The following is a 15,083-nucleotide window of genomic DNA, read 5'->3' on the forward strand; positions in this document are numbered from 1 at the left end:
TTAAACATGATTTAATCATTACACTTACTTAAAAGATGATAGGTGTGTATTCTTGTTCGGCTTTTATTTTATAAAACGCATATGTTCATCGTTCAAAGTTGCCCCATAAAGAAATGTTGATCAACAACAAAGTTCTAGAACTTTAAAGGGCTCGAGTTTCCTCGGCGTGCACTTCCTCTCTCGACAAGTTTTCATGTTGAGGGTACCACGCCGCTCGATAAAACTTTTTGCTCTTTTGAGACCCCTCCTGTAGAGATGCTTACTGGCTTAAGTCTTGTGGAAGCAGCCTCAGTAACACGTCCCCTTGGAGACTAGCAGGAGCAACACGTGATGCGTCTTACTTATCAGGTTAGGGGAGAGGAGAGAGCTGCGCTTTGGGGACGGTCAGAGAGGATAGCGAAATAAGTGTTTTCCTCTCGTCTCTGGACTCTTTCTTCTATCTTCCTTTTTAGGAATTTTGAAGAAAGAGGGGGGAACAAAGTTGTCGAACTTTGCACATCCTCAGAAACGCCATTTTGATTCCTCTCCGGAACAACTTTGCAGCTTCTTTTTTTTTTCTTAGCCCATCATCACCATCATCAGTATGTCTCGGCGTAAGCAGCCCAACCCCAACAAAGTCAAACGTAAGTACCGAGCTAGCTTATCGGCTTATTATCTCAATTCTGCCTTATTTATCTGGTTTAGTCGATATGTGATGTTAATTGCGTGTTTGGCGAAGTTTACAGTTGTTGTGACAAAGTTGTAAAACTTCGAAAAGCGACGTGGATAGGATAGTTTTCTCGACTCCCATTCGCTTCCTAGTTTCGCTGAGGACCTGATGCTCATCCATGATTAAAACGCCTGAGCGATGGAATTTCTCTTCCTTATATGATTATTCGTAACCGACGAGGTTAAGTTACTTATGGCCACTTAAAATGAACAGAAATTGTTGGAGTTCTAACTTCCATCATCGGTAACGTTTGTTTTAATTATGGGGGCTCGAGTTGGAGGTTCAAAGTCTGCTAGCTTGCTAACTAACCGCCTGTTGCTCCGCTCGAGCATCCATATCTTCAGTGCACTTTGATCGAGCCTAGCTACAAGCTTAGTGGCCATGTGTCGGTATAGCTAGTTACATTTTGACCTTGTCAAGACGTTTTCGAAACTTATTTGTTTTTCAAGAGTAGCCTGTGTGTTAATTCGATTTGTTCAATGATTCGATATCATTATTTTTTCATTGTTCAGGAAGTAAACATAATAGTTATCCGTACTCATCACGCCGCTTGTTATCCTGGTCTATATTTGTCCTAATTATTACATCACTAGAATTAAGAACGTCATTATTTGTCTTTTCACATTATACAATTATCATTCAGTGATATATGCTAATTCATTTTGCATCATCTACGAGGTTGATGTGTAAAGTGTTTCTTGGTGATCATTTATGGTTCTTTTTATTTTTTGTTACTCTTTTAGACGCTCAAAAGTTACTCAAGTAAAGTGAAGAACTGATGCGTTTTTGTCTCTTGTGGAACTGCAACGTAGCGAGGGCTGGTTAGATAATGGTTGCTAGGCATTTTTTTTTTCATTCGTCCCTTGCTCTCGTCGACTACTGTGCGCATATAACCGCATTGGGTAAAAGTGTAACTTTGTCTCAACTTATTGCAAACAGAGAAACACAGTAATCTGGTGATAGAGAAATTACCTGTTGATATTTGCATTGCATACTTTTTTTTGTTGGGGGTTGAAAATAGAAGCAACACGGTTTTAGAGCGTTCGGTGGTCGATGTTCCTCTTCTCTCGAGCTCTCTGACCACTTGGAAGAAGACAAGGAGGAGAGTGCTGATCTGGATGAGCAGTTCGCATTCCATTACGAAATTCTACACTGTAGTCGAGTAGGCCTACGACGACAGCGGGATCAAACGCACTCATTTTGCTGTAGGGAAACTCGCCATCCAAATCTAGACACTATCAAAGATGGTGGGTTTATTTCAGATGAAGAAATACTGAAGTGTGAATAGTTTAGTTGAATGTGTGATGAAACTAACACCTCAAGGCAACACGAGGGGACGACGATGATAATGATGTGTGTGGGGGTAGTAAGCAGGATGCGTCAGTTGACTTAATTGCTTGAAGTGAATTGAGGAAAGCCTGATATAGGCTAGACAACTTTGGTTTTAAAAAAGTAGTTTTTCTGTGGTAGAGAAATATGAGTCTGTCCTGGTTTAGGGCCTGCAGTCATACCCATGCAAGGCCATATAAATAAAATGGCAGACTAGATCAGAGGAGAATGCTTTTGCACTGTCAAGAAGACAGTTGGTTTAAAAATAAATAATATAATCATCCCTCATAAACTATCATGTTCTTTTTGGAGGAAGTTATATAGATGGTGTGATTGAATAAATGATCAACAATTTGGCTAATTGACAACATTTGAGTCCATTGGAGTTGTACCTGTGGATGTATTTCAAGGTCTACCTTCAAACTCAGTGCCTCTTTGATTGACATCATAGGAAAATCAAAATAAATCAGCCTATACCTCCACAAGTCTGGTTCATCCTTGGGAGCCTGAAGGTACCACGTTCATCTGTACAAACAATAGTATGCAAGTATAAACACCATGGGACCTCTCAGCCGTCATACCGCTCAGGAAGGAGACGTGTTCTGTCTCCTCGAGATGAACGTACTTTGTGCAAAAAGTGCAAATCAATCCCAGAACAACAGCAAAGGACCTTGTGAAGATGCTGGAGGAAACAGGTACAAAAGTATCAATATCCACAGTAAAACGAGTCCAATATTGACATAACCTGAAAGGCCGCTCAGCAAGGAAGAAGCCACTGCTCCAAAACCGCCATTAAAAAAGCCAGACACAAAATAGATGGAATAATGAGGCAGGAAAATTATGTGGATATATTGAAGCAACATCTCAAGACATCAGTCAGGAAGTTAAAGCTTGGTTGCAAATAGGTTTTTCAAATGGACAATGACCCCAAGCATACTTCCAAAGTTGTGGCAAAATGGCCTAAGGACAACAAAGTCAAGCTATTGGAATGGCCATCACAAAGCCCTGACCTCAAACCTATAGAAAATTTGTGGGCAGAACTGAAAAAGCGTGTGCGAGCAAGGAGGCCTAGAAACCTGACTCAGTTACACCAGCTCTGCCAGGAGGAATGGGCAAAAATTCACCCAACTTATTGTGGAAGGCTACCCAAAACGTTTGACCCAAGTTAAACAGTTTAAAGGAAATGCTACCAAACACTAATTTATTGTATGTAAACTTCTGACCCACTGAGAGTGTGGTCAAAGAAATAAAATCTGAAATAGATAATTCTCTCTACTATTATTCTGACATTTCACATTCTTTAAATAAAGTGGTGATCTTAACTGACCTAAGACATGGCATTTTTTACTAGGATTAAATGTCAGGAATTGTTCAACTGAGAGTAAATGTATTTGGCTAAGGTGTATGTAAACTTCCGACTTCAAATGTAGTTGATAAATGATCAATGTGGAATCACACTTTAAAAGAGGAGGTCCTTTTGTATGTCCTCAGCTCTCCACCCCCCACAAGGTCTCCAAATCCACTGCATTATTGGTACTCATGACCCTTGCCTGTTGACAAAATAGACTAGCTATGGGTCTCAGTTAGGCCTAGGAGTCAAGTCAGTTTGAACAGTAAAAAAAAAATCTTGAATGTTTGATTTCATGTGATGTTGACCAGTTGTAGGTAGTTACACACGCCAGAAGGCTAAAGGCATCTTTATGGTTTAAGTTTGTTGGACTTGGATCTTACTCCAGCAAGAACGTCTTACTTACTCTTTTGGTTAGAAATGGCAGTTTGACTGCATGCCATCTTGTGGTGTTCCATCTCTGCAATTTGATGTGATAGGCTTTAATGTAGAGATGTTTGTTTTGTCTTCGGCCTAGATGGTCCTAATAATAACAATGTCATTATACACAGAGTACAAAACATAAAGGACACCTGCTCTTTCCATGAGATAGACTGACCAGGTGATTTCACATGGAAACTATGATCCCTTATTGATGTCACTTGTTAAATCCAATCGGTGTTGATGAAGGGAAGTAGACAGGTTACATTGAGACATGGATTGTGTATGTGTGCCATTCAGTGTGTTTGGGCAATAAGTGCCTTTGAACAGGGTATAGAGTACCACAGTGTGGTATGGTATTTATTAGGATCCCCATTAGCTACTCTTTCTGGGATCCACGAGTCATAATGCCCATAAAACCGAGTTGTCAAACAAGGAAATGGTTCCAATAGTTTTTCCACCATTCATTTTTCCCATAGGGGATTTTTTAGAAACACTTAAAATAAGGGCTGTGTTTCGTGTAGGTTTACCCTGGCGTGACGTTTTGATAACTGTGTAAATCTATCTAGGACAAGGGGCCTTTTATCAATATATTCACCTATTTGAATGAAATGAAATGCTAATTAGCTGCTAATGTGGTGATCATAAAGAACTACAAATTCTATAATGATCTGGACGAGACTGCCACATCGAAGCGAAAAGTAATGTTAGCTAAATTTAGTAATGAGCAAATTGGCTACATTTCTTTTAAATTGACAATACTGTGAACTGCCTTGTGCATGTTTTAAATTGACACAATACCTTTTAGAAAGGGTGTCAGCTAGAAATGACATGCAGGGATTTGTAGTTTTTCTTGATGTCTCCTTTGATGCTTATTAGTATTTTCGGATCTGAGAGTAAATGGAGCCGACTATATTGATAAACGTCACTTTGTCTGAGAGAGATTTACATGGTTATCAAAATGTCACGCCAGGTTAAGCTTACATAAAACACCTCCACTGTGAGGCTCTATGGTAGTTGGTGCCAGGCCCACAGGTTTGTGTCAAGAACTGCAACGCTGCTGAGTTTTTTTTTTACACTCAACAGTTTCCTGTGTGTATTAAGAATGGTCCACCACCCAAAGGACATCCAGCCAATTTGACACAACTGTGGGAAGCGGAGTCAACAAGGGCCAGCATCCCTGTAGAATGTTTTTGACACCTTGAGAAGTCCACACCCTGATGAATTGAGGCTATTCTAAGGGTAAAGGTGGGGGGGTGCAAGTCAAAATTAGGGCTGGTTAAAGAATTTAAATAAATAGGCCACTCAAGGGAATGATAGTCCAACTAAACACTTGATAAAATCCAGATGTGAACCATGGATTTTCTAGCATCACTGAAACGATAACACAAGTAATTAGGAGTTTGGGTAAGCTAAAAGGACAATCATTTATATATTCTTTGACAAAAAAACGAGTCCGCTGATCAACATTCCTCCCAATAAGGTTTGGGCCAGACGAGGATGCTGTGAGCTCCCTCTAAGAGAGGGATAATTAAGAGCCTTCACCCTCCCTCCCCTCCAATCGGGTCCCTTATGCTCTCATTAGCCCACCATTTAACCTAATAATAACCCACCCATACCCCCAAAGACACCTACTTAAACACAATGTCCCCTGATGGCAAGCCGACAGTCAAGTCCCTTCAACAATGCAGGGCATTGGTATTAGCCCCCCCCCATTCTTTCTCTTCTCTCATTTAGCTGTTAACCTGTTGTTCTCTGAGGCTAAATCATTGGAATAGGAGAGAGATGTATGGGTCGAACCCCCCCCCAGGAGACACAATCAAAATAAAAAAAGTTGTGGTATTAAGACACTTTTTCTCTCTCTTCCTGGTGGAGATGGGTCGTGGTTTCCCCAAGGGTACAAATGGGTTGGCCCTTTGGCTCCCAGAGCTATTTTTAACCCGCCTTTTTTAGATAAGATTAAGTTCCATCTCCTGGCCGGCCAGTGGGGCATGGAGGGGACACAGGGACTTACTTGTAGGTGCAGGAGGACTTGTAGGTGCAGGAGGACCTGTAGGTGCAGGAGGAGGAAGGAAAGAGGGAACCTGAGGAAGATGGTTTCCAAAATGGAATCTGGGGTTGGGCCTCACTGTGGTACAACGCCCCTCCTCCCCTTAAACCTTCTTTGCTCCAGAATTTCTCAAATGTAGGGTACTTGTAGCTGCTACATTGAAAATTGAAGTAATTCACAACATATTTACTTTGCGATTTTGGGAAATGGCTAAGTTCATACATTTTACGCCTTGATACAGTTGTTACTAATCATTGACTACTTGTTTAAATATGACAATGCACTGTATAGCACCTCATATGTTACATACCCAACATTATTGATGGAATTAGGGAATGTTGGGAAGGCTCCAGGTACGTGTGGGTGTTTTGATGGGGATGCGGTAACAAAGCCAAGTGAGATGACAGAAATTTGAGAAGTGGACAAAGCGGCTAAGTAGGACGGTGTCGGTGCTTCCATTGTGTGCACATAGGCCGCTTTAAAGGGATGTTTTACAGGTGTGTGAATGTAAGCTGCAACTAACAAACACTCACTGAGGGACCTTAACAGTAGACATTACAACATGTCCCTGGGGTGAGTCCTCAGTTAGCCCTGCTCTACTCTGCCTGTGGTCTAGGCCCCAGTGTAAATATAGGCCTAGTGGTGAGGCTCGGTGATATTTGTAGGCACAGTTACACATTTGTGGTATAAGTCCCAAATCTAGATTAATATCACTGTCTTTATAGGCTATACTTGGCTGTACAGATAATGTGCAAAGTAGGTCCTAATGTTTGTGGCCCGTCTCTCGAGGTACTATTGCATCACAACGCTGGATTCGGTAAACATTTGGATGAATTGATTGCTGCCATGACTACTACAAGCCACTACTAGAAAATCCATACCATCCATCCTACATCGGTGAACATTACATTTTTTTGTTGATGATGAATGGATGGATGCCTTTATTTGTTACGGGTACTAGGTGACCTATTTTACTTGCAACCCTTGCCATTACAACCAGGTGGCACCTTGGTTGTCCAAAAGTTCTCCTCTCTCTTGTCGATCCACAAAAGTGTGTTGTTAATATTGGCTAAGTCATCCATCTCACAGGGTGTGTCCAGGGTCTAACTGATAAGCTGCAGGGAGGGAGGGAGGGAGGGAGCCCTGCATCGGGGTGATGTCTGCCCTGTCTCAGTGCAGAGCCCTACGTGTTCTTTATCCCTCTGCCCAGCTCCGAGCTGTCACTACCCCCCCACACACACACACACACACCACAAACATACACACACCCTTCCCAACCACCGGCCACCACCTAGTCTTCAACCTCCAGCACAGGCTGCAAATAAAGCAGGTATTTACTGTGGGTTCAAAGTCTAGCTCGACGGCTGTGTCACTGATGTGAAAGAATGCCACTAGGAGGAGGAGGAAAGGGGTAGAAAAAATGAAAATGGAGGCTGCAGCAGGACCTGGGGTCAAGCATGGGGGAGACAGGAAGTTAAACTGCCTCCTTTTCGAAGTGGTGGGGGAAGAGATGGAGGAAGTGGAACAACAATGGGTCTGCTCTCCAATGTTGTCCCCTTCTCCCAAGTCAGCCCGTTTCCAAGCAGCTAGCTCTGTCTCATAGGTGAGAAATAAAGTTTAAAGTATTTTTTTGTTTTGTTTAAAAGTCTTTATTTGAGTTCTAGTCCATTGACTCCTATTTACCTGCAAAATAACCCTAAAAATAATATTACCACAAAGTGGACTGTCTTGCCCCCTCCACAAGTAGCCATCTCTCTGTGTCGGCTGTCTCGGAGAGGAAAGGGTTAACACTGTAGAGAGAGTGATGGAGAGGAAAAAGGGAGGCTAAATGGAGAGTGCGCAGTAAGAATGTCTCCAGCTCTTTCGCTGTCCCTCCCTCTCTATCCCTTTCTGCCTCCTCGCTCTGTCTTTACCTTTCTCTCGCTCTCTCTCTTTCCTTCTCTCTCTTCCAGCCCCACATCGCTCCCTCCCTCCATCTTTCTTGCTGACTAAACAGTTTTGTCAGCTGGCAGTTGCTCGCAGGCTGAGGATTTGCGATAGCTTCTGGAGGTTAGGGGGAGGGGGAGGGGTGGTACTCACAGGCAGCACTTGTTGCTCACTGGAGCTAGGCAGGGGAGGGAAGGAGGAACCAATGATGTGTGTAAACCCTGGATGACTGACAGGGGGCGCTGTATTGAAGCCACTGCGCAGCCATCTTGGTACTCCTACTCCATTGTAAAAGAAAGATTTTGGAAGCTATATAAATGTATTTATAAATGTCTAAATTCATTTTTGACAAGTTTATTCTATTACAGACAACATTAATGCATACTTATAAATGATATGTGAGCTAAACATAAATAATAATAATATATTCCTTAATATATTCTTAAGAGAGTACTAATGTTACTGTCCCCACTACAACAACAAAATACTTAAATACTGTATAATTCCTTTCATTCTTATGGAGGATTGCTCCTACTGGGGAGTGCCAATATGGCCGACCAGTGGCTTCAACGCTTCAATGGCCAATAGATAGCATCAGCAATCCAGGGTTTATATACGTCATTGGGAGGAACAGAGTGAGAGACTGAGGGAGAGTGGGGGAAAAAGTGCGTACGGCAACCTCATCGTCCAACCAGTTTTGTGTGTGTGTGTATGAGAGAACATGCAAATATAACATACTTTATCATCAACACAGCCAGATTACTGCAATTAAAGTTTTTGAACTTGTGGACATAATGTTTCAGGCAAACAGTTTTTTTGTACTACCTAACATTGTGTGGTGTCTTTAGAATGTAAATAAATGTCTTGAGAAATGTAGTCAAATGAATGGATGATTATAGGCTGTATCTGCTAGTTGTAATCGAGAGAAGGCTCTGTTAGTCTGTGTGTCTCAGACAGTCAGTCAGCTGCACAGAGACGATAAATGTTGAAGGAAGAGCTGCCCTAATGACAGCCCACCTGAGCGCTGCATGCTGGGAAAAAATGCCAGTGAGGTCAGAGGTGACTGCTAATATTGTGTAGACGTGCTAATATAGCTTTGAGGCTTCTGACTGAATGTACACCCAATCTATTTCCTGCAGTTTTATATTTTCCTTCCTTGTGCATAACTATGGTGGAGCATTTCGACATGCACCTGATTCGTGTTACTTTTAACTCAAGGTTTGGAGGTTTAGGTTAACTTAGTTATGTTTTTCTGTATACCTTGGTTTCTGGTACAAAAGAATAAAGACTAAAATAAAAAATTGAAATCCAGGGCAATATTCACATTTCCTTTGCATTTTAATTGTTAAACCCAACTCCACCTAGGTTAGCCCTGTGTAATGCCTCTTCAAAAGGGCATCCTTGGAAGAAAGACTGAGCTGCCACTTCCGTGTTCCATTCTCACACACACACACACACACACACACACACTAGCCGTCTTTCCCTTCATCAGTTGAAAAGGTACCATTTGTTTGTTCTACAAACAGACGGCACACCTTGTCTCCATCGAGACCGGAGCACATGCCCCCAGACTTGTTGCTTGTCGCTCCTCCTTGGCCATGAAAGGAAGTTCGCTCCATACACCTTCACTCACACACACCTTCACCCCCCCCCCCCACACACACCTTCACTCACCCCCCCACACACACACCTTCACTCATATCCCCCCCCCACACACACACCTTCACTCATATCCCCCCACACACACACACCTTCACTCATATCCCCCCACACACACACACCTTCACTCATATCCCCCCACACACACACCTTCACTCATATCCCCCCACACACACACACACACACACACCTTCACTCATATCCCCCCCACACACACAGACCTTCACTCATATCCCCCCACACACACACACACACACACACACACCTCACTCATACCCCCCCCACACACACACACACCTTCACTCATATCCCCCCCACACGCACACACCCCCCCCGCACACCTTCACTCATATCCCCCCCACACACACGCACACCTTCACACACACACGCACACCTTCACTCATATCCCCCCCCACACACACGCACACCTTCACTCATATCCCCCCCCACACACACGCACACCTTCACTCATATCCCCCCCCACACACACGCACACCTTCACTCATATCCCCCCCCACACACACGCACACCTTCACTCATATCCCCCCACACACACGCACACCTTCACTCATATCCCCCCACACACACGCACACCTTCACTCATATCCCCCCACACACACGCACACCTTCACTCATATCCCCCCCCACACACACGCACACCTTCACTCATATCCCCCCACACACACGCACACCTTCACTCATATCCCCCCACACACACGCACACCTTCACTCATATCCCCCCCCACACACACGCACACCTTCACTCATATCCCCCCCACACACACGCACACCTTCACTCATATCCCCCCCCACACACACGCACACCTTCACTCATATCCCCCCACACACACGCACACCTTCACTCATATCCCCCCCCACACACACGCACACCTTCACTCATATCCCCCCACACACACGCACACCTTCACTCATATCCCCCCCCACACACACGCACACCTTCACTCATATCCCCCCACACACACGCACACCTTCACTCATATCCCCCCCACACACACGCACACCTTCACTCATATCCCCCCCACACACACGCACACCTTCACTCATATCCCCCCCCCCACACACACGCACACCTTCACTCATATCCCCCCCCACACACACGCACACCTTCACTCATATCCCCCCCCCACACACACGCACACCTTCACTCATATCCCCCCACACCCACACCTTCACTCATATCCCCCCCCACACACACGCACACCTTCACTCATATCCCCCCCCACACACACGCACACCTTCACTCATATCCCCCCACACACACGCACACCTTCACTCATATCCCCCCACACACACGCACACCTTCACTCATATCCCCCCCCACACACACGCACACCTTCACTCATATCCCCCCACACACACGCACACCTTCACTCATATCCCCCCCCCCACACACACGCACACCTTCACTCATATCCCCCCCCACACACACGCACACCTTCACTCATATCCCCCCACACACACGCACACCTTCACTCATATCCCCCCCCACACACACGCACACCTTCACTCATATCCCCCCACACACACGCACACCTTCACTCATATCCCCCCCACCACACACACACGCACACCTTCACTCACATCCCCCCACCACACGCACACCTTCACTCACATCCCCCCACACACACGCACACCTTCACTCACATCCCCCCACACACGCACACCTTCACTCACATCCCCCCACACACACGCACACCTTCACTCACATCCCCCCCCCACACACACGCACCTTCACTCACATCCCCCCCCACACACACGCACACCTTCACTCACATCCCCCCCCACACACACGCACACACCTTCACTCACATCCCCCACACGCACACACACGCACACTTTCACTCACATCCCCCCCCCCCACACACACGCACACCTTCTCTCACATCCCCCCCCCACACACACGCACACCTTCACTCACATCCCCCCACACACACGCACACCTTCACTCACACCCCCCCACACACGCACACCTTCACTCACATCACACCCCCCCCCACACGCACACCTTCACTCACATCCCCCCACACACACGCACACATTCACTCACATCCCCCCCACACACACGCACACATTCACTCACATCCCCCCCCCCACACACACGCACACATTCACTCACATCCCCCCCCCCCCCACACGCACACATTCACACATCCCCCCACACACACGCACACCTTCACTCACATCCCCCCACACACACGCACACCTTCACTCACATCCCCCCCCACACACACGCACACCTTCACTCACATCCCCCCACACACACGCACACCTTCACTCACATCCCCCCCCCACACACACGCACACCTTCACTCACATCCCCCCACACACACGCACACTTTCACTCACATCCCCCCACACACACGCACACCTTCACTCACATCCCCCCACACACACGCACACCTTCACTCACACCCCCCACACACACGCACACCTTCACTCACCCCCCCCACACACGCACACCTTCACTCACATCACACCCCCCACACGCACACCTTCACTCACATCCCCCCCACACACACGCACACATTCACTCACATCCCCCCCCACACACACGCACACATTCACTCACATCCCCCCCCCCCACACACACGCACACATTCACTCACATCCCCCCCCACACACACACGCACACATTCACTCACATCCCCCCCCCCACACGCACACACACATTCACTCACATCCCCCCCCACACGCACACATTCACTCACATCCCCCCACACACACGCACACATTCACTCACATCCCCCCACACACACACACACCTTCACTCACATCCCCCCCACACACACACACACACATCCCCCCCACACACACACTCACATCCCCCCACCCCCACACACACACACACACACCTTCACTCACACCCCCCCCCACACACACACACACACCTTCACTCACATCCCCCCCACACACACACACACACCTTCACTCACATCCCCCCCCACACACACACACACCTTCACTCACATCCCCCCACACACACACACACCTTCACTCACATCCCCCCCACACACATACACCTTCACTCACATCCCCCCCCACACACACACACACCTTCACTCATATCCCCCCCCACACACACGCACACCTTCACTCATATCCCCCCCCACACACACGCACACCTTCACTCATATCCCCCCACACACACGCACACCTTCACTCACATCCCCCCACACACACGCACACCTTCACTCACATCCCCCCCCACACACACGCACACCTTCACTCACATCCCCCCCCACACACACGCACACCTTCACTCACATCCCCCCACACACACGCACACCTTCACTCACATCCCCCCACACACACGCACACCTTCACTCACATCCCCCCACACACGCACACTTTCACTCACATCCCCCCACACACACGCACACTTTCACTCACATCCCCACACACACGCACACCTTCTCTCACATCCCCCCACACACACGCACACCTTCACTCACATCCCCCCACACACACGCACACCTTCACTCACACCCCCCCCCCCACACACGCACACCTTCACTCACATCACACCCCCCCCACACGCACACCTTCACTCACATCCCCCCCCACACACACACGCACACATTCACTCACATCCCCCCCACACACACGCACACATTCACTCACACCCCCCCCCCCACACACGCACATTCACTCACATCCCCCCCCCACACGCACACATTCACTCACATCCCCCCACACACACACTTCACTCACATCCCCCCCACACACACGCACACCTTCACTCACATCCCCCCCCCCACACACACACACACACCTTCACTCACATCCCCCCCACACACACACACACACCTTCACTCACATCCCCCACACACACACACACACACCTTCACTCACATCCCCCCACACACACACACACACCTTCACTCACATCCCCCCACACACACACACACACACCTTCACTCACATCCCCCCACACACACACACACACACACCTTCACTCACATCCCCCCCCACACACACACACACACCTTCACTCATATCACACACACACACACACCTTCACTCACATCACACACCTGAGAGCATCCCTTTGCACAGCTGGGAGGGGACAGGGATTATGGGATGGGAGAGGCTTTAGTGTAGGAGGAGACTGGGGGGGGGGGGGGCAGAGTATGATTGCTTGGTGTTACTGTTTTTTTTTTCCTGTTTTGAAATGATTCAGCGCTTACAGCAAGTAGTTTTGAACTAGCCTAGTCCTACATAAATGCACCATTTCTTTCAAACATTTTCAGGAGAGAAACAAATTTAGAGGAAAACACAAGAACCTTTCATTCTTACTGACAGGAGGAACTCAGTTTTGAGTTTCAGTTTTCTCTTAAAAGTCCTCTCTGGTTATTAGACATGCTCTCATCATCAGCCGTGAGACAGACATACCACACAGACTTTACAAGATGGGGTAATCTCTGTGACGTCGGCTACACACTTAACTCTGTATCATGTCGTTCCACTGGTTATAATTCAACCCCTCCCTGCCTGCTTCTGTCTCACATCACAGAAGGAAAATGGTGTCGCAAAAACAAACATTTGCTAATGAGATTAAACTATTTGTTTCGAGACAGCTTTTGATTATGATTGGACAATGGATAAAGATGCGCACTGTTTCCAAAATACCTCCTCTGTCCTAAGCAGAGATGGAGCTGGAGAGAAGGAATGCAAAGAGGGGGAGAGGGGTGCTTAGTGGGGGGATGGATAAGAGAGGTGTGTGGGGTGGGATAGGTGTGTTCACTCCGTTGATATGAAGTTAACACTTTCACCCCCCCAACACACACTGGGAGTAGAGTTGATGGGATAGGCTCTCTTCTGACATGCCCTGGAGGCAGGGCACACAAAGGCAGAAACACGGTCCTTTCTCTGGGTTGAAACCTGGCCTCTTCTCCCTCCACCCCCCACAACAGGAGCAGCTCGCTCCCACACAATGGAGGGACCTACCTTTAAAAGCTTAAACCCTGCCCAGACAACACTGGTTATATATAGGCCGCACCGCCACCCATCTCACGGAAGGTGTACACACACACAGGACCACTTTTGCCGTTTCAACCATCCAGGGAAATGTTTTCTCTCCGAACTGAACAGCTCTTGGATAACTGTATAATGAGGTAGTATCACCAGCAAAGACCCTATATCATCCTCCCCCATCCCCCCCATCACTCTCCTGAGCTGTGCTCTTCCCAGCATCCTCGGCTTGGCTTGAGGTCGCGGCACCTCCTTCAAAGAGGAATTATAATTAACCAGCCAGTCAGACCAGCCTGCCAGCCAGCTCTCCTCCTCTCTGCCCCACCCCCAGGTACCAAAGTTCACCAAAGTGGAATCATAAACCCGTCCAAGGAGAACATTAGACATCTTTCACAGCTCTCCCGCAGGCATTGGTGCCCAGTTGAAAACCAGGTTAAGGCTTTCCTTCGAAAGATCAGCTGCATCAGGACAAAAGAGGAGACTTTGACCCCTTAATGTTGCTAACTACTTTCCACTTAGATGAGTGCACTCCCTCCGAGCTCTTGCTCCTTCACTAGGTATTGAACAGTAGTTGGCCAGTTTTGTCTTTGTCCATCATTCATCCTTTCCTGTCTACTGACAAACGCTTTGCTTGTTATTTGTCGCCAAAT

The 15,083-nt window shown here is 47.2% G+C and overlaps 1 protein-coding gene across 4 annotated transcripts in view; it reads left to right on the forward strand.

Annotated features, from left to right (window-relative positions):
- Positions 1-250: 250 nt before the first annotated feature.
- LOC135517260 (ras-responsive element-binding protein 1-like) overlaps positions 251-15,083 on the forward strand; it is a 78,392-nt gene continuing 63,559 nt past the window's right edge. For 3 of the 4 annotated variants that reach the window (XM_064941396.1, XM_064941397.1, XM_064941392.1), the window contains exon 1: positions 251-623. Coding sequence is in view for 2 of the 4 variants with exons in the window: in XM_064941392.1 (XP_064797464.1) it covers positions 584-623 (40 nt within the window). In the remaining 2 variants the exon portion in view is untranslated. The remainder of the gene's footprint in view (positions 624-15,083) is intronic. The other variant, XM_064941395.1, reaches the window with a different exon arrangement.

This window comes from Oncorhynchus masou, chromosome 28 (genome assembly GCF_036934945.1).
Source record: "Oncorhynchus masou masou isolate Uvic2021 chromosome 28, UVic_Omas_1.1, whole genome shotgun sequence".
Classification (NCBI taxonomy): domain Eukaryota; kingdom Metazoa; phylum Chordata; class Actinopteri; order Salmoniformes; family Salmonidae; genus Oncorhynchus; species Oncorhynchus masou.